This window comes from Spermophilus citellus (assembly GCF_964194105.1).
Source record: "Spermophilus citellus genome assembly, chromosome: 1".
Classification (NCBI taxonomy): domain Eukaryota; kingdom Metazoa; phylum Chordata; class Mammalia; order Rodentia; family Sciuridae; genus Spermophilus; species Spermophilus citellus.
In genome coordinates this window covers 153,398,674-153,425,195 of record NC_138182.1, presented here as the reverse complement: position 1 = coordinate 153,425,195, position 26,522 = coordinate 153,398,674, and the positions used below count along the sequence as shown (strand labels likewise).

Sequence of the window (26,522 nt, the reverse complement as noted above, 5' to 3'; positions counted from 1 at the left end):
CATATTCTTGTCAAGTAAGTGTTGTGTGGGATTAAGTAAATCCACATTCTATTTATAAATTTAACACACTATCATATCTTAAGAAATTCATAAGTAACCAAGTGACTGTGATAAAATAAAATAGCCTATATCATTCTTAAACTTGAATAAGTTGCAGGTGTTTCGTGTTCAAATGAAAAAAAAAAAAAACCTTTGGAGTTCTTAGGAGAACTCTTCTACAGAAATATATCACATTTACTACTTAACCAAATTTACCCTGCTGTATTACCTAAAAATATGAAACATTAAGATTTACTTCACAAACTTTGATCTGTTTTCAAAGAACTCTGGTTTTGAAATCAATGAGGCAAAGAAAAACTAGCTCTAACCACAATACTAAGCATTTAATAAGTGCCAGTAGAATAAATTAAATGTGATCTTGCCATGTAGTTTTTCTAGAAGCTGATTTCTTTTTACTAATCATTACTATTTTATTTAAAAATGTATATTTGAAAATCAGGAATGCTCATTGATACAACCATTACTATATTTGTGGAAAGAGGAGCTACATAGATATACAAAAATATTAAACACTTCTCTATTTTTAAATATTCTAATTACTTGAGTTATTTTTGAAATTTAAATTTTAAATTTATCATACTACTACACATTACATGTGCTACTCTACTTCCTTAATCTTAACTTTCATTTGCTATTTAATCAAAATATCACAGACCATAAAAGGTAAATAGGGTTAAGCATCAAGACTAACCTTATAAACTATAATATCATGAGCTTTGTAATGTTTTGAACAACCAATAAAAAAATATATAAAAAAATAATAAAATGCTATAAACAGTAAAAAAAAACTATAAAAAATTTATTACAACATGTCTCAGAACCAAAGGACACTTCCCTACAGCAGGTCTATGTTTTCCAAAGCCTGAACACCTAGATGACCATCATTCTCAGAATTTATCTTTAGCTTTTGGGTAAACTCCCATAAAAAAGTGTGAAAAAAAATTTAAAAAGAAAATTATACGATGTGTGAAATAATGAAAGTTAAAATTATACTTTCTAGTTAAGACTGAGCCTTGAAGACTGTCTTCAGAGATTCTCATTACATGGTGTAGCAAATGATTTCTGCTCAGGACTCCAGGACTGTCCATCAGTTTACACTGAACTTTCCATAACTCCTATGACTTACGGAACCAAAAATGAGATTTTTTTACTTCACATTTACTCTAAAGTTTTCAAGAAGTCACTTACCTATACCTACTAGCATATGAGCCATCTTTATGTTATCATAAATCCAGCAAGCACCTTTAATTCCACATTGATTAATATCCCAGAGAATACATGTGCTGTCGATTGTGACACCAAATATAATTGGTCCAGGTATTGTGCCTAGAAGAATTATAGGCAAAATACAAAAGGGTAAAGGTTACAGTTTGCAATCACAAGTTTTTAATATATATAGCTATACGTATATTTACATACATAAAAATGGGCACAAGACTGTCAATGAGAAAGTTAATCATTTCATGTACAAGGCAAAAAGACAGATAAAATACTTTTAAATAAATATATTTAATTATATATTTGTAATCAGTTCAAAAATACTAACAGAAATCTTAAGCATATATTATATTAAAATTTAACTTAGTAAAGAGTTTAATTCATTGTTTTTATAACTTAATGAATATGCCTTTGAAATTAGCTATTATAGATTTTAAAAATCAAAATGCTTACTCATAATATAAAAGTAAGTCTGTTGAACTATATAATATATATAATACATGTGTTGTGTATACAAGTTAATATGAATTTGTATGAGTACACACATGTATGTAACATGTTAATAAACATGAGTATTTCTTACACACACACACATGCACATGCACACACACACATTATTGGAGCTAACCAACAATAGGTTGAAAATATTTTTTAAAAAATTCATCTATACTGAACACGTGCAGACTGTTTTTCTTTGTCACTATTCCTTAAACAATATAGTATAACAGTTGTATTGATACATAGCACTTACATTGTTTATGTATTATAAGGAATTTAGAGATGATTGACCTATATGTATTTGTATATTTTTATGTGGTGCTAAGCATCTAAGCCAGTGCCTCACACATGCTAGGCAACTGCTTTGCCACTGAGCTCTAGCCCCAACCCAGATTGACCTATATGGAAAAACAGGATATGCCTAAATTATATACAAATACTAAGCCATTTTACATTAGGGACTTGAGCATCCAGTGATTTTGGTACCTGCAGGGGTTTGGAACAAATCCTCCAGTGACACTCAAAGATGACTATAGTCAAGACACTTCCAATTGTTACAAGTCAAATGTCAGATTTCCAGTAGTACTTCTTAGAAAAAAACAGGCTATATCTGGTCTGTGCTTTCATAACATGTAGCATGATAGAGTCAAAAATACACTTGATTGGGGCTGGGGTTGTAACTCAGTGGTAGAGTGCATCCCTAGTATGTGTGAAGCACTGCGTTCAATTCTCAGCACCACATATAAAAAAAATAAAAAATAAAAAAAGTCTATCAACAACTGAAATTTTATATATATATATGTGCAATTGACTGAAAAGGATCATTTTCCTGGTCTCATTTCCATTATTAATTGTGTAACTATGAACAAAACCCTGAATTCTTTAGAAACTTAATTTACTCATGAGAAAAATAAGAAATTTGTTTTAGGTAATCTCTAATGTTCTTTTTTATTTTTATTTTAATAAATTATCACAATATTATGTTTATTATATTTCTTTTTTATTCTTTCTACATCTGCAAACTCCCATATCTAAAAATTTAGAAAATTCTCTAGAATATATTATTTCTCCCATTGGTTCTTAGTTTGTAAAAATGTTTACACCACTGTTGCTACTGACATATTTTAACTCATTATTTTTTACTGTTAATGCATCATAACAGTGTCACAAATAAAGATAAAAGCAGGGATAAATTAAATTGTGTATTAAAGATTTTATTTTATATTCTAAGTAAATTTGATACACCTTATAAAGTTATATTTGCAACATGATTGGAAACAACCGTAACAAATTGGGTAAGTGAAAAGTTGTCATGTTATCATGTGGTATATAATTAATGTTACATCCTGAGTATTGGAAAATAGCTTTCTTAAATGACAATTATATAGTTTTCCTCTTTATTTTAATTATTTTCTTGGCATATACCATATAGAAATATATTCATAAAATCAATGAACCAAAATAGCCAACAATTACCAATGAAATGACATACCTAATAATCGAAGTAGCATGAACTGTATTCCTAATGCTAGAGATCGTTGATTTTGATTAACACACCTGGAAATATTAAATGCAAGTGAGACCAAAAAAGGTTATATAGAATAATCACTCTTCGAACAAGTTCATATCTATATCAGTTTAGCATTTTGATAAAAAAGTAAATGTGCATATAAATAAACAGGTTATTTAAAAGATCTTATAGTTTAATCATTCTGGGATTATAAAAGAAGAAAAGTTTTATCATAATTAAATAACACCAAAAAACATCACCAGACCCTATGAATTTTAACAAAGGTAAAGGAGAAGAGTCATGTTTAAATGTTCCCTCTACACCTAATCTCTCAAATGTTAGGTATAGAGGGAACAGTTTCATATATGAAAAACCTATAGCTAGCATCATAATTAATGGTGAGAAACTGGAAGCCTTTCCTTTGAGATAGGAATATAATACCACAATTTCTGTTTATCACAGTATTTGAATTCCTGACCAAAGTTCTTAGGTAAGAAAAAGAAATAAAAGGCATAAAAATGGGAATAAAAAATTAAAACTGTCTTTTTACAGATGATTTATATTAATTATTTATATGTGTGTGAATATATATATATATATATATATATATGTATATGTATATGTATATATTCTTAAAGACTCCACCAAAAATATTAGAATTAACAAATGAATTTAGTAAAATTCTGGGACTGATACAATAAACTATTCAAAAACTAAACTAGGTAAATCTAAGTAATCAATCCCATTTACAATTGCATAAAAATATGTAGGAATAATAGTAATCAAAGGAGTATAGTTTATGCACTAAAAATATTTAAAAAAATAATGAAAGAAATTCAGGAAGACAAAAATAAATGGAAAGGCATCCTATGCTCATGGATTAGAAAAATTAATATTGTTAAAATATATCTACTACTCAAAGTATTCTACAGTTTCAATATAATTCCTATCAAAATGCCAATAGCATCTTTCACAAAAACAGAAAACATAATTCTAATATTCATATAGAAAGATTCAGAATAGTTATTTTATAAGTTATCTGTCACTCTGCCTGGAGTCTCTCCTTAGTCTAACCTATTCTACATGCTGTTGCCAGGTTTATGATTTTATTGACAAACACAAACATTACCACCTCAACTCACAAAAAATTTCCAGCACAAATATTGAGAGAGGACTACAGAGAAACTAACCCTTCACCTTCAGAAATAGCCTTAATACAATAATTTTCAAATTTAAATTTTCTAATATATAATTCTCATGTTATTTATAAATAATTACTGAGAATACACAAAGTATAAGATAGAATAATGAAAACTACAGTGCATAGAATGTACATTTTATTATGAAGAGTAGGTCACTTTAGCCTCCCTATTTTATAAATATTTATTTTGTAAGGCAAGGGAGAAACTATTAGTAGAAAAATAGTAAGAGTTTGCCAAGTATATGGTTTATATGCACGTACCATTAGAATTACTTTTAAATATTTTACTTTAAATATTTTAATGTTTTAAAAATAGTCATGTTTATCACAAGTAGTAGAATTTAAACACTAAGTTTTTATTTAAATTCAAACTATCACTCTAAAATTATGCCTCTACAATAGGCAAGTAATTCCCTGAAACTATAGCAATAATAGTTATGCTTCTTTCAAGAGCTATTTCATAAGCAAAGAAAATGTAGCTATGGATATATTCAGAAAAAAATATTGGAATATCATATTTTATAAGGTTTTAAATACAAAATGAAACACAAATCATCATCACCAGCACTAATTACCAAATTAAGACACAAGGATTTTATCAAATGTCAAGGCAATATAAAAATGTTAGAAAATTATATGTGGCAGAGTAAAGATTCTCTGCACCTCTATACTAGAAACTGCATCCTCACAACCTTTCCCTTCCTCCCTGAAGTGGTACTTCTTGAGCTTATTGATTTGCTCTTTCCTTTTTCTTATACTCATGTTTCTTGGATGAGGCTATTTTGACTAAGTGGTCATGACATAAACATTTTAATGTGCAGGTATAAAAGCTAAAATTAAGAATTGGGGGGCACAGGGAAAAATAATCAGACATTGTCACACCTACTTTGTGACATCAAGCCCTATCTCTATTTATAGCTCTCTATACACACATACATAAACATGGGTGAATGTGGGTTTGTGTATGACACTAACTTTCAGGGTTTTTTGCACCACCAAGAGATGTGCATATATATTAATCACTATCTTTATGTTCCAGATTTTGACATACCTTGATAATCAGTCCCTATATCCTCCTCAAACTCAAATAACACACCTTGACTTTTTTACTGATTATGCTAAGGAAAGCTCACCTGGTAGTAACACTTGTGCAGAACAGAAAAATATCAAGTGAATTCATATCTATCTTGTTACTTGGAATAATAAACTATTTAAAATTTTGTTTTTCTAAAAAGAATATGGAAAAAAAGGTGCTTTTTTGTGATAAGTTTGTGTAAAGTTTATAAGGATGAAAGTCAGGTCTACACAACTTACTTCTACCTACTTTTCAACATTCCTAGATATTTTTCTAATATTTCTAGACATATAACATAAGAAGCCCCATTCAAACTGATCCTTGAATCTAGCCTTCACTTTTTACAGCATTTACACCTCTATCTTCCCCTCTTCTCTAACCTATCAATCTCAAAATTCTTGTATCTCTACCTGATTTAAACTCAGTTTTTTATATGGCCATGAACTCATTCTGAATCTAATCAAATCAAATAGAAAGCTCTGCTTTTGATTTACATAGCACTTTGTACATCCTCAATGACTTAAGTCATTGTTCATTCACTATCGTGCTTTTAAACCTCTCCTTTAGAATAAGGATATTGCAGAGCAAGCATTCAACAAGTGTTGTATACATGTTATGGAGCTTAACCAAACACTACTTTAGTACACTGGGCATCACACTGATGTGAAGGAATGATAGACATGTGAATAACAACTACAAATCATGATTATTGGTATTGACAAACTTTCCAAACAAATTACAATTCATTTTACCATCTGAAATGCTGAATAACACAGAATTATGGTGTCCTGGACCTGGAGTACCACCTCCCTCAACAGCCTCATGCACATCTAATGAAATAATTAAAGCACTACTGTGAACTACAAAATGCACTGCTGTGAAATGCCTCCTGCCTGATCACCCTCTCGTGTCTTAGGATTTCAAAGCAAGATAAATAATGCAAAGAAAGAAAGGCAAATAGTCAAACTGGTTAGAGGTAGAAACACATTTATAGCACAGATTAGCAAATTGCATATTTCTCTACAATACACATAGATTTCTAAGTAGACACAACAATGGTATACCTGGGACTAGCCTCATTTTAATCTTTTATTTTATTTTCAACCCAACTATTAAGAAAATTTAATAATATGGAATAATCTTCCCTGAGGATCTTAAAAGAGCGTACTATAGGGATACTGCCACATCAATGATCATAGGGGCACAATTCACAATAGCTAGACTGTGGAACCAACCTAGATGCCCTTCAATAGATGAATGGATAAAAAAAATGTGGCATCTATACACAATGGAGTATTACGCAGCACTAAAAAATGACAAAATCATAGAATTTGCAGGGAAATGGATGGCATTAGAACAGATTATGCTAAGCGAAGCTAGCCAGTCCTTAAAAAACAAATGCCAAATGTCTTCTTTGATATAAAGAGAGCAACTAAGAACAGGGAGGAAGAGCATGAGGAAAAGATTAACATTAAACAAAGATGAGTGGGGGGAGAGAAAAGGAGAGAGAAGGGAAAGCATATGGAAATGGTAGGAGACCCTCAATGTTACACAAAATTACATATAAGAGGTTGTGAGGGGAAAAGGGGGGGGAACAAGGGAGAGAATTGAACAACAGCAGATGAGGTAGAGAGGGAAGATGGGAGGGGAGGGGTTGGGGGATAGTAGGGGATAGGAAAGGTAGCAGAATACAACAGTCACTAATATGCCATTATGTAAAAACGTGAGTGTGTAACCGATGTGATTCTGCAATTTGTATTTGGGGTAAAAATGGGAGTTCATAACCCAATTGAGTCAAATGTATGAAAGATGATATATCATGAGCTTGGTAATGTTTTGAACAACCAATAATAATTTAAAAAAATATGGAATAATCTTAATTAAAAAAATTAACGGGAAAATAAAATGTGAAATTCTACCCACATTGTTATCTTAGTTTGTTTTCTTGTTGCTATGACAAAATACCTTAGTCTGGGTAATTTACAAAGAATATAAATTTATTTGGCTCATAGTTCTGGAGGCCAAGAAGTCCAAGGACACAGTGCCAGTATCTGCTCAGTATTTGGTAAGGGCCTTCTTGCTATATCAGAGCATGGTAGAGGATATCATAAAGCAAGGCAGAGAAAGAAAGCCGGCTTGAGGTCTCTCTTCCTCTTCTTATAAAGCCATTAACATCATCAGGGAGGTTGTACTCTAGATACTTCCTCTTATTCCAAGTATCTTCGAAAGACCTTACCTCCAAATACTATTGACTGGCCTGGGGATATAGCTCAGTTGGTAAAGTGCTTGCTTTGTGTGCACAAGGCCCTCGATCTCCAGCACCACACAAAAAAAAAAAAAAATACTATTGCCCTATAAAGATGGAAATTATTTCAACACATATACATTTGGGGAACACATTCACATGGTAGGTGTGAATCTCTTAATCAAATATTGTGTTGTATTAGTCTTTGTAACCCTGAGGCAGGTATAGTGCCCACCCAGTATATGGTATTTCCTTCTTAAAAGCTCTTTGAACAAACACAATTTTTTTAAAGAAGATATCAATTATTCAGACTAAAAGTAAAACAAAACAAAAAATTCCACATGCTCTTTCATAGAAATAAAAAGCCTTCTAAGTAAAAAAAGTCAATTAATCATAATTTAAGAATGCATATACTTGTAAATGCATACATAGTTTGCTACTCTGATAGTAATATAAAAAGCATTGAAATATATTTACCCATTATATGATTCAGACACACCAGCAAATGGCTCATTTTCACATTTGGCATAAATAAATATAAGACTCAGCACAAGTGCAACTCCAGATGTGAACAATGCAAATTTCATTGTATTTTTACATGTCATTTTGAACTTTGAAACAAGAACACCTCCTAAAATCTGACCAAGAGCAGCTCCAGGAATCAAAACAGCTCCTAAGGAGAAAAAAGGCAAGAGAGAAAACACAGGAATACTGAGTAAATCAAGCTGACAACTGGGAAAAAGTAAAAAGCAAGCTACAATATGGTTTAACATACAGAAGTTTTCAGCCAACATAAAAATACTGCATAAATGAAAGTAGTTTTATTAAGTAAGGATTTAGTAAAATTAACTGTTGAACATGAAGATATTGTCTTTAGCCTGATAGAATTGTCTATCTCAGGTTCATACAATGAATTGTCATAAAATCAGAAACTTTTATCCAAACAAGTATAAAGTGTAGAGGCTGGGGTTGTGGTAGAGCGCTTGTCTCACACGTGTGAGGCACTGGGTTTGATCCTCAGCACCACATAAAAATAAATAAACAAAATAAAAGTATTGTGTTCATTTACAACTAAAAAACAGAAAAAGAAATTGAAAATTTTTAAGTATAAAGTGTAAATTTCAAGGTATAAGATATTCAAAATTATATATTATCCTACTGAAAATGTGCTGCTGTGGTAAAGTAAAATTATTAGATTACGTTAGGACAAAGAAAAAGTTTTACCTCCAAGGGTAGCTGCAAAGCTGGATGACAGTCCAAATTGATTTTCTATAAATTTAGGTAAAAATGTTGCAAATCCAGTAGTAACTAAGGCTTCTGAAGAAGTTGATAAAACTAAACACATAAAGACAGTATTCCTCATCAAATTCTAAAGAAAAAAAATACAGTTGACCAAATGAATAACTAAGATTATACTGCAAAGTGCAGCATTAAAATGGTAGCATTGTGAAATATCAAAACTTTCAATAAACACAATATTAGCCTGTAAAATTACAGCATTCTCTCCAGTATCAAAATATAACTAAGGATAATTAATAGATTTACATATGTATTAATGAGAAAATGGGTAGGTGAAGCATCTAGAGAATTATAGAGACTTCATCAGTGCCATGATCATGCCTTTATTACACTCAACAGGCTAGAGACAGAAGGTAGAAGCTCACTTGGAAAGGTTTCCTTACCCACACTTATTATTATAGATGCATGTACTATAAATCCACTTATTTGATTTTTAATTGTGTTTTGAATTCTTATGTCCACTAAACAAAAACCTTGAGGCTATGAGCACAGATGAGATTGGTCTCTAAGGATCATAATGACACTCAAAGAATAAGGAGTCTGAAATTTAGAATAAAGTTGAACAACTAAATATCTTTATTGCTGGAATGCTTCTAATCGGTATGCTTAAGCATTAACTAGAAATCAGATACATGAAAATTTTTGCAAATTAACACATAGAAAATCAACCTCATACTAACCTGGAACTTCAACTGCAACACATTTACAAAGAAAAGAACAAACAGTACCCCAAAACTACTGGAATTAAAGGGGAATGACCCTCAAAATATTCATTTAGTCAGAAATATTATTCAGACATTCAAGGATATTAGGTGGTATCCCATCCAAGGAAAAGCAGCAATAAAACTCCGTACTCATAGAGAACTGAATCAGTATAGGGATTTCTACACAGAAGGTATAAGGATAAAAAAAAATGGAAACCAATAATTCTTGAAAGTAGTGTAAATTATAATTTATAAAATAAGTTAAGGAAAATATATCAAACAGAACAGAGCTACTGTAAGAGAAAATAATAGTAGTTGGAATTAAGTTATGAACAAGCTTATAAGAATGTGCACATGTGGAGAGGAGACGAAAGGTGGCTGAGGGGAGAAGGAAAAGGCTTCAGTGACAAGTGATCAAGCACTGCATAAGGGAAATAAGAGAGGAAAATGGGCTAGTTAACAAAGGGGACCACAGATTATTGATATCACCAATAAAATAACTCATGCTTTTTCAGCTATTCTACTCTGGAATAGTTGTTCTCAAGGGGAAAAAAACTAAATCTGAAGAGATGTTGATAAAATGTAGAATTTCAGTAAATGAGCAAACAAAAATATACTACAAAAAGGTTTGTGTGTGTGTTTTACATATGCATTATGTACATGCAGATGAGGGATGGAAGGAAAGTAAGGGGAAAAAAGTGAAAGTGAAAACAGTTTATTTCACCTTCAGAGCAGCTGGGAAATCTTTAAAACTTTTTCCAAAATTCTCATCTGTGTGTTGCAAGGAACTACTCTTATTCTGATGAGTCTGGGAAATTTTTCCAGCTTGAATTTTTGCTGTACCTGGGGAAAAAATAGTAAACGTACTTGCTCTATCATCCCACTCACCATTTCAAAAAATGCTTACTTTTTAATTGACACAAACTTCCACAGCTATGTAAATTCTATAACAAAAGAGGACAGTTCCTCTCTGTCAATAAAATGGTACAAATATTTATGTCTGCGATGAGGCCGGCCCAAGAGCTAACTTTCTTTACCACTACCTAAGGAAGTTCCAACAGTCTAAACATTAAAATGAGACAATTTTGCTCTCATCTCCTATATATTTCCTTCATTTCAAGTCTCTTAACATGTTGTCTACATTTCAAATGTTTCTCTTTCTCAACCTTCATATATTAAAGTACATTATGGCTATTTTTCTTTCCTCTTTTTTTCTAAGATTCTTGGTAGATGAAAAATAATATTTACTATCACAATGTCCCTTTCATTTTCAATATTATTATTTAATTTTGTACTGGAGACTGAAACCAAGTGCACTTCATCACTGAGTTATATCCCCTAGTCTTTTAAGTAAAAGTCTCACTAAGTTGCTGAACATCTACTTTGGTGTGGCTGGTCTTGAATTTGCAATCCTCCTGCAAATTCCCAGCCTACCAAAGTAGCTGGTATTACAGACAAGTGCTACTAGGCCTGGCTTCATTTTTCAATAGTACTATGTGAATAAATCTGAGAAAATAGTCAACATATGAGATCATAAATTGGAGGACACCTGCAGTAAAAAGAAATAAATGAGTTCATCTACTTTTAATCTGTCAAGTTCTCTTTTGCCCATTTCCAAAAATTAATCATCTATCTTTTTGCAAATAACAATGGGAATCACTAAATATTCCCAACCTAGAGAAGAGTACTTCTATATACTTATTTCAGATACAGAAGCAAGATCTCAGAGGACAATGAACATTATTCTCTATTAAATTTTTCCTTTTAAATAAATGTCTAGTACTAAGATATGATAAAAATGAATGTATTACAATATGACTTCAATGATAATTGAAAAAAATAAGCACTTGTAACCACAAATAATTAACATGAAGGATTTGAGGCAGAATGTTCCTTGAAATTAGTCATTAACAAAATACAAACTAAGAGTTTTAAAGATATTGTATCTTACAATGTAATATAATAAAGCAGGACTCCAGATAAAACAAATTAAAACAAATTTAGTAAGTAGTAAGGAGATGAAAATATAAATATATATATATATATATATATATATGTATATATATATACATATATATATATATAAATGAGAAATACATGCATATTAAAATTGCATATATATATATATATATATATATATATATTAATGAGAAATACATGCATATTAAAATTGCATATATATATATATATTAAGGAGAAATACATGCATATTAAAATTGCAAGTAAAAATTGTCTAAAATAAAGTTATGTATTCAAAAGTTTACATATGTACACACCTGAGATTCTATACAAAAGCAAAGTGGACAAATGTACAATCTTATTAGCCGTATAGAAAACAACATCTGGCTGGGCCCAGTGACTTTCACTTATAACCAGCAACTCTAGAGGTGGGGATAGGAGGATGGCAAGTTCAAAGCTAGCCTCAGCAATTTAGCAGAACCCTAAGAAACTTAGTGAGATCCTGCCTCAATACACAAAAGAAAAGGACTGGGGGTTTAGCTCAATGGACAGGGCCCTGCGTTCAATCTCCTTACCAAAAAAAGAAAACTCCATCCTTGCTAGAATTGGAAAAAAACACTCTGGTTTTAAAGAAAACTTTTTTACCTGGTAAATGTTTTGGGAAGCAAGAGAAAGGTACTATCAAAGACCAAGCAATGAAGCAAGATATGAGAAATCCAATCCACCAAGCCCCCAACCATCGTGGATCATCCTCAGTGATACCAGAGCTAAACAAAAAAAAAAAAAAAAAAAAAGGAGGTAAAAGCCAAGTCAATGTTGTTAATTAAAACTCAGTTATGATAAGCATAGACTCGAAAATTAAAGAGAATCAAGTATGATATTATCATAATAACCAAATTTTTATTGATGCCTTTTATGATAATCAGACAATGGTAGCAGACATTAATAAGTTAAATGAATAATTATTTACAAAGTTTTTTAAAACAATAAATGTGACATAAAATTTTAAAATATTTAACAGTTAATAAGTATGATGGATATTTGAAAACATATATATAGAATTTCGGAGGATTCTTTATTAAACTATGGCTGTTTTTACCCTCTACTATGTTAAAATTACTTAAAATTATTATATAATTATTTAAAATTAATTAAATATATCTCACACAAAAAAATCACTGACCTATGTTGAAAGCCCACATTCAGGGCTTCACATTTAGCATTTACTTAAGTATAAACTCTTCTAAAGTGATTTGGAGTCACTGATATTTCCACACATGCATACTGTGTGCCTTGACCCTATCCACCCACCCATCTTTACACTTACTCCCCTTGTCCGCTGGCACTCATCCCAAGTCCCTAGAAATCACTGTTCTACTTTCAAGTTGATTTTGTTTTTCAGTTTCCTCACATAAGAGAGAGCATGTGATAATTTTCTTCCAGTATCTGGCTTTTATTCTGTTACCATAATGTCATCCAAAACCATTCATTTTGCTATAAGTGACAGAATTTTATTTTTCTTTATGGTTGAATAATATTCATATATATGTATTTATTTCTGATATATGTGTACATACATTATATATGTATATATAAACACGCACATCACATACACATAAATATATATGTGTATATATGTTTTCTTATTTAATCCTGTCATATGTGTGTGTGTGTGTGTGTGTGTGTGTGTGTATAAAATATTTTCACATGTCCATTTATCTGTACCTAGGTTGAATCCCTATCTTGGCTATTGAGAAGAGTGCAGTAACAAACGTGGGTATGCAGAAATATCTGATTTATGCTACATTCACTTCCTTTGTATATACACCCAAAGTAGCATAGCTGGATCATTTGGAAGCTCCGTTTTTCATTTTTGAGGAACCTCCATACTATTATCCATAGTGGCTATACAAATTTACATTCTCACCACAGTGTATAAGAGTTTCCTTTTTTCTCCACATTCTTGCCAAATTATTTGTATAACAGCAGTTCTAACTCAGATCATTTGCCATTCTTTAATTGAATAACTTGTGTTAAATTTTTGTGTTCCTAAGAAAAATCTGGATATTAACAATCCTAAATCAAATGAGTAACTAGCAAACATTTTCTACCATTCTGTAAAGTTGTCTGTTGTTTCCTCTTCTGTGTAGAAGCTTTTTCATTTGATGTAATCCAATTTGTCAATGTTTGCTTTTGTTCCTGAAATTTTGGGGTCCTACCCAAAAAATCATTTCTCAATCTGTATCCTGAAGTACTCTCCCTATATTTCCACTAGTAGTTTCAGAATTCTAGGTATTGCATCAAAATCTTTAAACCATTTTGAGGGTTTTTTCTTTGTTTTGTTTTAACTTATCACAGTCTATAAAAGGTTATACTAAGACTAAAAACTCTAGGGGAAAAAATCACATATGAAGGACCACATTTCCTTATTCATTGCTTATAATCAAGCAAAGGATTGTGCAGTTATGATTCCCAATGGTAAAATGAAAAAACAGATTCTCAGCAAAGGTCATTTATTTGTCTATTCAGGAAAAGGTAAAGGCAGGTAATGTGGATTTTGCAATTAAAAGATCTACTTCAATAATGTTGTGGCTACTTACCAACCTGTAAGTATCAGCTGCTTTAAAGGATTATTGGGAAGATTAAGTAAGAAAACATGTAAGTTATGTTTATTGGAAACATTTGCTGTCTGGAGTATAGTATAGGATAAATATTATATATCATTATTATTATACTACCACGTTATTAAAATAGTGATCTCTATGACATTATAATTATAATTGTAATCTGTATGACATTATCAGAGCTACCAGAAAATTTATTCTGAGAATCAAAGCCCCATCAGATACTTCAGGCTAGCTGTCCCCAACTAAATCTACAGAAAACATGACTACTTTATATTGAATTGTTGATTTTGAACAATGCATGAAATCTTAGAAAAAAATGTATTTCTAAAAATTTAACCACATAGCCCTATTAAATATCCTTATTTATGAATAAATACATTATTACACCAAGAGATGGTATGGTATTTGTTTATGAAGCAATGCAGCCAGAATAAGATATCATATAAAAGTTGTATATGGTCAGTTTTGTGGCTTAAAAACCCCACGACATATTGAATAAGTACAGTGAAAATGATCTATGATGTTAGTATATTGAAATCAAATAGACTCAAATGAAATAAAAAGAGATATTGCCTTGCCTTTCTCCAATAGCAACATCAATGTACATGGTTAACAGTTGTCCTCCCAAAACATAGCCAATGGCTGGGCCTAAGATTGACATAGAATAGCCGATTCCTAGAAAGAAAGAAAACAAACAAACAGACATTGGAAAGAGCCAAATGTACAACTTTGTTTACATCTCTAACAACAGTGAAAAAAAGACAAATATTTTGCTATAGAAAAATATAACTAAGGAAGTCTACTTCAAAATTACAAAAAATTCAATAAATATATCATTTGAATGGTATCATTTTATCAATAATTATGTTAAGGAATCTAAAATGTATGTCAGTAGACAAATGTATGTCTAACTATAATAATTACAACAAGCCAAAATAATTGCAACTCCATGGAAAGTTAGATTACGTTCACTGGTGGCATGAGTAGCACATCTACTATTATTCTGTACTATGAATGATAATTAGTGTTTACAATCTCAGGAAATAAAACAATATGAAACAAGAAGTCTCCTTACTTTGCACCCACTTGGAGAGTATTTAAATTGCCATACAAAAGGATTTTGAAACTTCTATCTGCTGTTAATTCCATTTCTTAATAGACATTCATTAAACCTCTTGTTTTTAGACATTCTCCATTTTTAACTAGAGGCAAGATTTAATTGAACTTATGTCTATTATATATTTAACATTTTCCTGTGTATAAAAAAAAATTAACTGTATTACCAACTTACAGACTACTGCTGGGTTTTTCATTCTTATACAAAAAAGAAGAGGAAACTTAGTTTTTACCTAAACTAAGTACATCTCAATGGCAAAAATAACTAATGTACTAAATCAAGTCTCCAAAATGAAGCTCATGGAAGATGATCTGAAAACATAATTTTTATCTATCTGCCAACTTCCTTAATTTATAATACAGCTGTATTTTAAAAAGTAAAAAATACTTTAGTAGAAAAATTAAACTATATAATTCATAAGTAGTTGTGTACATATAAAGAATTCATACTCAAAAATACTTTATGAATAAAAGGGCATCTTAAAAATGCAAGAAATCAGTAATTTATAAATTCTTTTTGGTGGTGATCTTGTTTGTTTGTTTGTTTTGGTACCAGGGATTGAACTCAGGGGCACTCAACCATTGACTCACATCCCCAGCCTTATTTTGTATTTTATTTAGAGACAGGGTCTCCCGGAGTTGCTTAGTGCCTCACCTTTGCTGAGGCTGGCTTTGAACTCATGATCATCCTGTCTCAGCCTCCCAAGCTGCTGGGATTACAGGCATGCGCCACTATGCCTAGCTTAGTGGTGATCTTTTAAAGAAATGATTACCAATTCAGTTAAACCAACAATTTTGTAAGGACATCTTAAAACTTTTGTAAAGCACACAGTTGCTATAGAAGTTTCCATATTACATATGTACCTAGATCTGGGCATATGGATCAGTGATAAAATGGTTGTCTAACTGTACAAAGCCCCCAGGTTCAACTGCCAGCACTGGAGGCAAAAAAAAAAAAAGAAAAGAAAAAAAAAATTAAAGCATGTGCCCAGGTAGAGTTAGTAGTCTGTCAGGGCCACACCGAACACACTGACTTTCAGTACTACAGCAATGAGTTTCTTATGATAGAATAAAAAACAATAAAGAGAAAACTCATATAAAAATTAATCAGGCAATAATTAGATGAAGCACCTTGCATAGTCTGGTTAGCTCTAGACTTCAGAGAAGGAATTTTACCTAGAATTAGTTCACAAAGGGGAAAAAAAAGGACTCATATAAAAGTGTTAATAATCTAAAATGAAAATGTAAGAGTTTCTACACACCCTCTGGTTTTTGTTTTTTTGTTTTTTGTGGAGTCTATTCAAGTTAACATAGATGTAACCAGTCACAATTGCCACACTCTGTGTAAGTTCCCCAGGATTTAGGCAACCCAGACAAAAGGCTTCTCCAGTGGTTCTTTCCATCCAGGAAGGTTAGCATGCCCAGGGGAGGATATAAGCAAAAATCATTATGCATTTTATTAATCATCTGGTTATAGCAGTAAATAGTTAAATAAAGGAAATACTGCATTTACCTAATGGAAATGCCTATGACATTACAAATAACTTTTTACCAAGCCTGTTTTGCTTTACTTGTAAAATGAGAACCAAATTTCTTTACCTTGACAAAGATCAAGTATACTCATAAAGTAAACAATAGGACAAAATGATCCTGGGATGATTATATTAGAGGTTAAACTTACCTATGTAGAGAGAAGACTTGTGAGTGGGCACAGAATCATCAATAAAGGCTGTTCCCAGGGTGTAGAGAGGGGTTCCTCCAGTCCCCAGCAACAGTTGCCCCAAGATGAAGACATACAAGTAGTTAGAAAGCGAAGAGTTGGATGAGGTACAACTGGTGCTATTCCTTGTTGTTGAGCAAGTGTCTTTAGTTAAAAAAAAAAAAAAAGTGAATCTACAGAAATTTATCAAGTAAATATCTAGCTTACAAATGATTTTTGCTTAACATAGTCCTTACTTTTTTTTTTCAATCACTTCACTTTGATTATATTTTGACTTTCTAAAGTTGGATGGCATCAGTCTCTTTGCTGGCTGCAACCCATTTTACAGCCCCAAATGAAAGTTTCTGTTAAGTAATGAAACCTACTGCAAACATCTTACAAAGAGCTGGTTAGTGAATAATTAACCTCATTGAAAGATAAATAACAACCAAAAAAGAAAAGCAAATTGTATGACAGAATTCTCCATAAAATATCATGAGAATGTAGTTTCTAAATTATCACATCACGAACCTCCATACTGCTTTCCAGACTGGTTGCGCCAATTTGAAGTCCTACCAGAAATGTACAAGTGTGCCTTTTATCCAACATCCTCACCAACATTTATTGTTGCTTGTATTCTTAATAACTGATATTTTGACTGGAGCAAGATGAAATTATGAGTAGTTTTGATTTCCATTTCTCTAATTGTTAGAGATGTTGAACATTTTTTCATATATTTGTTGCCTGATCATGTATCTTCTTCTGAGAAGTGTCTGTTCAGTTCCTTAGCCCATTTATTGACTGGGTTATTTGTTTTTTGGTTATTTGTTTCTTTGACCCAGTATCCCACATGTCGGTTTATACCCAAAGGATTTTAAAACATCATACTACAGTGATGCAGCCACATCAATGTTTATAGCAGCACAATTTATAATAGCTAAATCATGGAACCAACATAGATGCCCTTCAGTATATGAATTGATAAAGAAACTGTGGCATATATACACAATGAAATACAACTCATCATTAAAAGAGAATAAAATCATGGCATCTGCAGGTAAATGAATGGAACTAGAGAATATCATGCTAAGTGAAATAAGCCAATTCAAAAAAAAAAAAAAAAGACTGAATGTTTTCTCTGATAAATGGATGCTGATCCATAAGGGGGTAGGGAGAGAGAACATGGGAGGAATGGAGGAACTTTGGATAGTGCAAAGGGTAGGAAAGGAAAGGGAGGGGAGATGGGGTAGGAAAGATGGTGGAATGAAATGGACATCATTACTCTAGGTACATATATTAAGTCTAGTTTGTATACAACCAGAGAAAAGAAAAATTGTGCTCCATTTGTGTACTATGAATCAACATGTATTCTGCTCTCATGTATAACAATTTAAAATAATAAATAATTTTTAAAAAAATAAAAATAAAATAAATAAAATCACATTATGATACTTAAAAAATAATACTGAAAATCACCTCTTAATGTTGAGAATTCAAACAGAGCTTATAAATTCATGGAAGCATGCTGATATGGAAAGAATATATATGGGCTGATAAAATTCAGAAAAGACATGAAAATAAAACAACAAAACTATCAGAAATGAGGATCACACTGGAATGATCAAAAGGAAATAAAGATTAAGAGAATTATAAGGAGAGAAGATGCAAACATGAAGAATATTAAAGAAAAATTAAAATACCACAATTTATAAATGTGAGAGAATATTATATATAAGGATTCAAAAAATACAAAGAAATACCTAATCATCTAGAAATAAATATTATATATATATATATATATATATATATATATATATATATATATATATATACACACACACACACACACACACACACACACACACACACTCCAAGGTAAAATAAGGAAACTTCCCTGAAATAAATGAAGACTAATCTATAATTTAAAAAGACATAGAATGTCTGAGTGAAATGTGATGCAGGATTTTTGAAACCAAGATATTCCCTTGCAAATTCACTGGATTTTAGAAGGTAAAGAAATAGCATTTTGAAAAACAAGACACAAAGGTAAAGTTATTTATGCAGAGGGAGATAAAAATCAGTATGTTTGGCAGGCATGATGGTGTATGCCTAAAAATCCCAGAAATTTGGAAGGCTGAGGTTAGCCTCAGGCTAGCCTCAAGAACTCAGTGAGACCTGTCACAAAATAAAAAGGACTGGGTATGTGGCTCAGTGGTAAAGTGCCACTATATCAAAACAAATTAAAACCCAGTAAGTGTGTACTTAATCCAACAAAAGAACGAAGGAATGCCAAAAATGTATTAAATGAAAGATAACATGATGCACAAACTTTATACTCAAACTCTTTCAGATATAAAGACAAAAACAAGTGTTTAAACACATCTTAAACCTCATAGAATAAATCTTGTTTGAAAAAAAATATTGCTAGAGTACAGTCAATCTACCAAGGAATCCTCCATTCAGAGATGAATGTGGACCTGAAGAACTTCAGAAGCAAATACAAAATAATTTATTAAATTGGACTGTTATAATATCATTTTATAAAACGGATTCAACAACTCTGTGTATACTGTTGAGGAAATTATTTGAACCTATGATTTTGACTTTCAATGGAAAATCAGTTTTGAAAACACTCAACATTGCTTAATAGGGAGGAATTGGATAATGGCTACCGAAATACAGTTAGATAGAAGAATAAATTCTGGTGTTTCACAGCGCAGTAGTATAACGAAGGACCACTTTATGTTTTGAATATAGCCTTTACTGCTCTTCCACTGCAACTTATTTTTTTACATGGGCATGTTTCTTTCTCTTTTTTTCTCTCTCTGCTCCTCTTTAATCTCTCTTCCTCCCTAACCTCCAGGGAAATAGGATTCCCTGTCTTCCCCATCCTAGGCAGATTTATCTGTCCTTGACTACACACCCACCAAAGGAACAAAGTAAACCAGACTTTGAGGATGGAACCAGAAGATCTCAGAAATGACTATGGCCCAAATTAACAAGTCAATCACAACTCCAATAGAGAACACTTGGAATGTAGCCTTTGAATCACCTCAGTTCCTGCAGAAGAATCACAGCCTCTTCGACAGGTGTTCCCTTGTGTTTCTCCTTTGATACCACAGCAATAAACTTCATTTTCCTTTTTCTCAAAGCTGTATTCTCATTGGATTGACATCAGGAACAAGAACTAAGCTTTCCATTACAGTAGGGAGATTATATTAGTTTACAACAACAACCTACTATAAAGGTTATAAAGACCCTCAAGAAACGAGTTTAAAGGCTTCAAATAAAAAGAAATGACAAATGTGGAAGAACATAGAAATACTAATCGCAAAGTTTTGAAATGGCTAACAGAACGTAGAAATACTAATTTACTGACTTTATCATGACACACTGTCTGCATGTGAATTATAACACTGTCCCCCATACTTATGTAAAGTACTATGTAAATTTTTAAAAATCTAAATTGAAACAACAAAAAAGAGGCATGTTATTTGACAACACACCACAAGGTGGAGCCCCTATGTTGTTTTTGAATTCCGAATAGGGTTGCCATTAAAATCACAGATTAGAATTTCACCTAATAGAGAATCCAGTAGCAGGTCCTGCCTATAATATTTGCAGAGTCTGCAGCAAAAGAACAAAAATCCACATACCATATGTCAGAATATTTATAAGTTAAATATCAAGCTCAGCCCAACCCTTAATCCCACCCAGACCCAGAGACCCACAGCCTTGTTCCCAAGCATTTGCCCTAGACACCTGGAAGCTGAAGAAATCTCTTTCCCTTTGGCCCATCCTGTAGCCAGGGGTAGGGAAGGATGGATGCTGCGTCAGGGCAGTGGAATTCCATTCCCCCAGTCCCTTTTCTGAGAGAATTTCTAGGAGCTGCCTGGGTCTCCCAGGTTGGATTGAAGAGGCAAGGTTTTACAGAGAACCCACTCTCTTTAATTACCTGCATCAGGCAGATTGAGCTGGCAAACTTTCCTGCAGCCTCACTTTCTCTCTTCCAGGAAAGTGTAATTTTCATCCCCTGTCCCCACTCTCTATTTCCCAGACAAGGCCCTACAGGGTAGAAAAACCTGCTGGATTGTTATATTTGGTCACCCTCCCTCCCCTAGTCACAAGAGCACCTTCCTACCTGGGGAGCTCAGCTCATTTCTGCATCTCCCTTAAAGCCTTTTTCAAACCTTTCTTATAAAACAGTCTTTCAAACCTTTCTTATAAAATTTGAAAAATAAAAGATCTTTGAATGTCAATGTTTGCAAAGTGTGGGGCCCTCTGAGCACTGGGCTCAGGGAAAGGTCCTTCTTCCACAGGACAAAGATGGCTGGTGGCATCTAAAACAGCAGAAAGGAAAATGTTCTTCCTGCAGGTGAGGATCAGCAATACTCCCAAGTCCAAATTCATATCCTTTGTCTGTAATAGGAAATGAGCCAGGGAGCAGCAAAGCAGTTTTGATTCATTAAGTAGGGTGAGTGGGAGGAGTTTACACAAAGACTCTCACAGGCAGCTCTGCCCTCTTTGTGGGAATTGAAAAGCAGGTAGCCTTTACCAGCACAGCCCACCTGCCTGGGATGACAGCCTGATTACTCACCATCTCTGGGGGCCTAACAGGAACTGAGTCAATGAAATAATTTTCAAAAAACAGCTACTGCAGCCTCTTAGAAAGATGTTATAAGAAAAACCAGCAGCATAATTACATTAAATTAACATTAGGCCAAAAGAAATGTCTTTCTAGTTTCTGTCAGCCATTTCAAAACTTTATAAATGTAATGACCAATTCATTGGAAAGAAACATCTGAGAAGAAAAATAAATAGAAGAATTAAAACTAAATTAAATTAATGTTAGGGCATTAGCCCAAAAATATTTTCATGAAGCAGAGGAAATTTTTTAAATATAAATTTCATACTGAAACAATTGTTTATGTGAAAGAAGAAAGCAAAGCAGAAACAAAATTTTTAAAAAAAGATGAAATATGCATTGGCAGGAAATCTAAAAGAAAAAAAAAATAAAACTCCATAGAAATGAAGATACAATGTAAAGAGATCCAATGTAAAGAGACTAAAAAAATAGAGCAATGGACATACTGAATAGAAATGAGAAAAATAAATAAAAAAGTGATTAAAAAAATTAACACATAAGCTAGCCAATGGGGATCATGTATACATATAATTGAAGTATCTGAGAAAGAGAACTAAAGCTGTGGAACAAAATATGCAAATATAGGATTGAGGAAATGATAGTAAAATCTAAAAATATGAATGTAAATTAATTTTTCATAACTGGGTACCCAGGAAATATGACCTAATGAGTCATCCCCAAGATACAGCATAGGCAAGACTTTGAAGAGACTCCAAACCATAGGCACTGGGGCTTGAGATACTTTGCAGATAATATCAGCAGTACACAGTATGTCACACATTAGAAGGACTTCTAAATGATTTCAGAGTTGACAATGGTGAATGAGTAGTTTGTGTGCTCCCTCCTAGAAACTAATAAGGGGTATAGCGTGCATCGAAACAATCAATGAGTACGGATGAATGAATCCACGACCTAAGAGTTTGAATAGACGGTATTGTATTTCTTACCTTTTCTTTTCAGCATTTTTTGTTGTTCTTTTAATATCCAGTTAGCCTAAGGTTCTGTATTTTAGATAAGCAGATTGACTGTTAATAATTATCTCAAAAATGTTTGTCATTTCATCTTGATAGAAATTATTATGGAAATGTTTTTAATATCCATCTCAAGTTATTTAAGTAAATATCAAGCACATACACACACCCCTTCCTTTTTCTTGCATGACACACATGCACAGGCCAGGGTAGCCTCTGGTATGTCCAAGGAAGAAAGGAAAGATTGGGGGTTTTACAAAGACAGAGAAATCTTCTGAAGTTAGTATGAAATTTATGGGTACTTTTGGTGCCCAAGAGAGCTTGTAAGCACTGCTTGGTGAGCAGTAGCAGTCACTATGTGAAAGCCAGATTTTTTAAGTTATAGTTTTCAGTTATTTGTCAATTGCTAAAATAATCTTAAAGGTAGGGCCTTCTTTCCCTTTATCTAAGTGAATTTGTGTTTATCATTGCCTTGTAAAACATGACTGGGCTGTTATTCACAGCTACTAGTATTGGGTGCCAGGAAGCTTGCAAACTCTGTAAAGCAAGCTACGCTTCCTCCTCTGCCTGCCAATCATGGGGAAATCTCTGTGAGGTCCTTACAGTGAGGACATCTAAGTTTTCGGAGTAAGGCTTGGTTAATTTCTGTAATGATGACCTTTCTCCATTTTCGAATGGGAAATGCAAGACACTAAAAGCAAATAGGATAGTTTTATGTGAGCTGCTTGCTCACATAGATGCTTATGATTTCCATAACTACTTCTGTCATTTCATTTAACAATGAATGCTACTTCATGCATCTAATTTTATGCTTTTTTGACAAAAAGCACATACTTCATAATGGGAAGTACAGGTCACATGGTGAAGGTAAGCAAATTTAAGTCTGACCTACTAGTATCTAGGCAGAATTCAAGATGTGCTTTTCAAATGAAGAACAGTTGTAGGCAGGAGACACTATAGTCTTACTATAAAAACTTGATATCCCTATGATTTCCCTGTGGAGATCTCCAGAAGCTTCCTACATCCTCTCTGCTGTAAACACTGCCTGTACCTGGTGCAGAACTTGCTTTTGCTTCACTTCAACTAAACTTTGGCAGCCTCATGCATTATCTAGTAAATGGGCAGATGTATGTGCACAAACGAGGTCATAGATGCCTCCAATACTCCAAAAGATGAACCAAGTACTGTTTCCTTATGTGCAAGAAGCAAAACAGGTAATATGACATGGCCCAGGCTGCCAAACTACTAGAAATTTACCTGCTGTGGTAGGCCTCTATAAAGGATTTGTGGTTTATCTCCTTTCCTCTGGCATGCATATGTTTTTCTAAGGCACCTAAAATACTTTTCAATTCTTCATATCTAACAAGCTTCATTCCATCAATGTAAAACCCAGCATGGTGTTCTGTGGAGTGATAAAATGATCATGGTACCTCTAGACCATAGTTATAGCCTTAGCACTACTGCCATTTGAGACCACCTCATTCTTGGTGGTGGAGAATTCTCCTGTGGTATGGGGTTTATGAATGTCTCTGGTCTCTTCCTACTAGATGCCAGAAGCATCCTCCTTCTCAGCTATAATAATCAAAAATGTTTCCTGACATGGAAAATTGCCCCAGTTGAGAACCACTTCTCCAGATAGAGATTAAGATGATTCTTATAGTACTGAGATAAGTTAATAATAATATAATCTAACTCTTTGAGTGAAACTGGGCCACCCTAATATTCTTTGCAGTAGTCAAAGAAAACATCTATAATGTAAATAGCTACATATTAAGTATCTAAAACTGTTTTGGTTTCCTTCAGAGATAGCACTAACTGTGGTTAGTGTCACCACCAGACTATGTTGACAATGATCTACGTCATGCTCCATTACTTTATCTTTCATTTGCACTAGAAAATTGTGTAGAAAAAAAGGAGAAATATTGTTAGGACTCACTACTTCTAAGTCTTTCAGATCTTTTTTTTTAAAAACCTTCATTTTATTTATTTATTTGTTTGTTTGTTTGTTTTTATGTGGTGCTGAGGATTGAACCCGGCGTCTTGCACATGCTAGGCAAGCACTCTACCACTGTTTCAGATCTTTGATGGTGTCACAAAACTCTTTAATTCCCTTAAGGATAAGCTACTACTTCAGGCTTAACATCTTATTTGGGAACTGGTACTTAGCCCTTCTAACTATAACAGCTCTTAGTTCACAAATTCTGCCAGCTGATGGATCAGTACTTCCCTTCCCTGTCAACATTCTGCTGAAAGGCTTCAAGCCCATCCAAGACGGATTTAGAACAGACATATTACATACTCCTGGCCCTGTTGTAAAGTCCTCCAAAAAGATCTGTTTTCCCATGAATAATGAATTCTGAGTCCATGGACTGACTTAGACTTGGGAATCTTACAGAGGGTTGTGAAACTCCATTATGTAGATTCAGATCAGCTTTTTGTTCATAGGACTTAGAATTATTATATTTATATTTTAATAATTGGACCAACTTTGCCTCTAACGCATAGTGTGGTCATTTAGTTTCTCTCTCTCCAGGCTCTGAATGAGCAAAAGAAGAATATCCATTACAAGGTCCATACTATAGGTCTTAAATTAATTTTTGAAAAGGAAGGGTTACTATGGAAATATAAGATTAAATTGGATTTCATAGTAAAAAAAGCCCTGGGTGCTAATTCTAATTATTAAACATTTACAGAATAGCTAATATGAGCCACAGCTATTTTCAGTTACTGGAAAGATGAACAAACTATGACTCCTATACCCCCAAAAAACTAAGTTTGTATAGTGGCAGTGGTAGTTTATAATATATAAATTAAAGCCTGAAAATTTCAGAATTTATATGATCTAAATACTACAGTAACATTTTTTAAAATTATACAGAAATGCAAAATAAAATTGAAATTGTCAGAATACAACAGATCAAACTGAAAACAAATATGTAGAAATCATAAACTAAACAATGTACTAATGAAATTGAAGTGATACAATAGATCTAGAGAATAAACTTCATTTTGAACCAGAGATTTATCACATAAAAATATATCCTCGATATTGGTGCATTTAGCAAAAACAATAGCAATAGTATTTTATGGTGTTTCAGATCACAATATTATAGCACTTAAACTACACCCATAAAACAAAAATTTAGAAATGTCCAATCATATTGTTACATAATATTTTAGTAACACCAAGTCCATAAAACATCAAAAAAAAACCTCTAAATACTTCTGTTACAGATGTATTGTTTGAATTCAACCTGGAAACCTGACTAGATTGATAATAACATTGAAATGATAGGAAATATCATCTACAAAAATAAAGTGGTGTTGATATAGATAATTTTCCTACTTATTCAATATAAAAATCCTCCACATATTATTCCTAGTGACTCTACAAGCATTTTAGTAATATTAAGTATCTTTAGACTTCTTTCAATAAATATGTGATTTAACTTTGTTCCTTACGTTTTTGAAACACTCCTTTATTTCTTCTTTCCTCCATCCCTTAAATTAACAAATACCTGTTCTCCATAATATGTGGGATAATATACTGGAAAATGGTGAAATCTGGTGTGCTAGAACCCTTTTACGAGCTATATATTTTAACATTCTACACAAATGTGGTACATTTCTTTTCTGACTGGATCCTATAAACAAATAACAAGCAACAACAAAATTTGTGGTAGACATTGGATCTT

The 26,522-nt window shown here is 32.5% G+C and overlaps 1 protein-coding gene across 1 annotated transcript in view; it reads right to left on the bottom strand.

Annotated features, from left to right (window-relative positions):
* Positions 1-26,522, bottom strand: part of LOC308652000 (solute carrier organic anion transporter family member 4C1-like) — a gene marked incomplete at both ends in the record, with an annotated part of 46,736 nt that overhangs the window by 243 nt on the left and 19,971 nt on the right. The window contains 8 exon segments of the mRNA XM_081299660.1: positions 1,249-1,386; positions 3,269-3,333; positions 8,285-8,480; positions 9,032-9,176; positions 10,535-10,653; positions 12,415-12,536; positions 14,975-15,071; positions 17,194-17,376. Coding sequence (XP_081155786.1) covers positions 1,249-1,386; positions 3,269-3,333; positions 8,285-8,480; positions 9,032-9,176; positions 10,535-10,653; positions 12,415-12,536; positions 14,975-15,071; positions 17,194-17,376 — 1,065 coding nt within the window.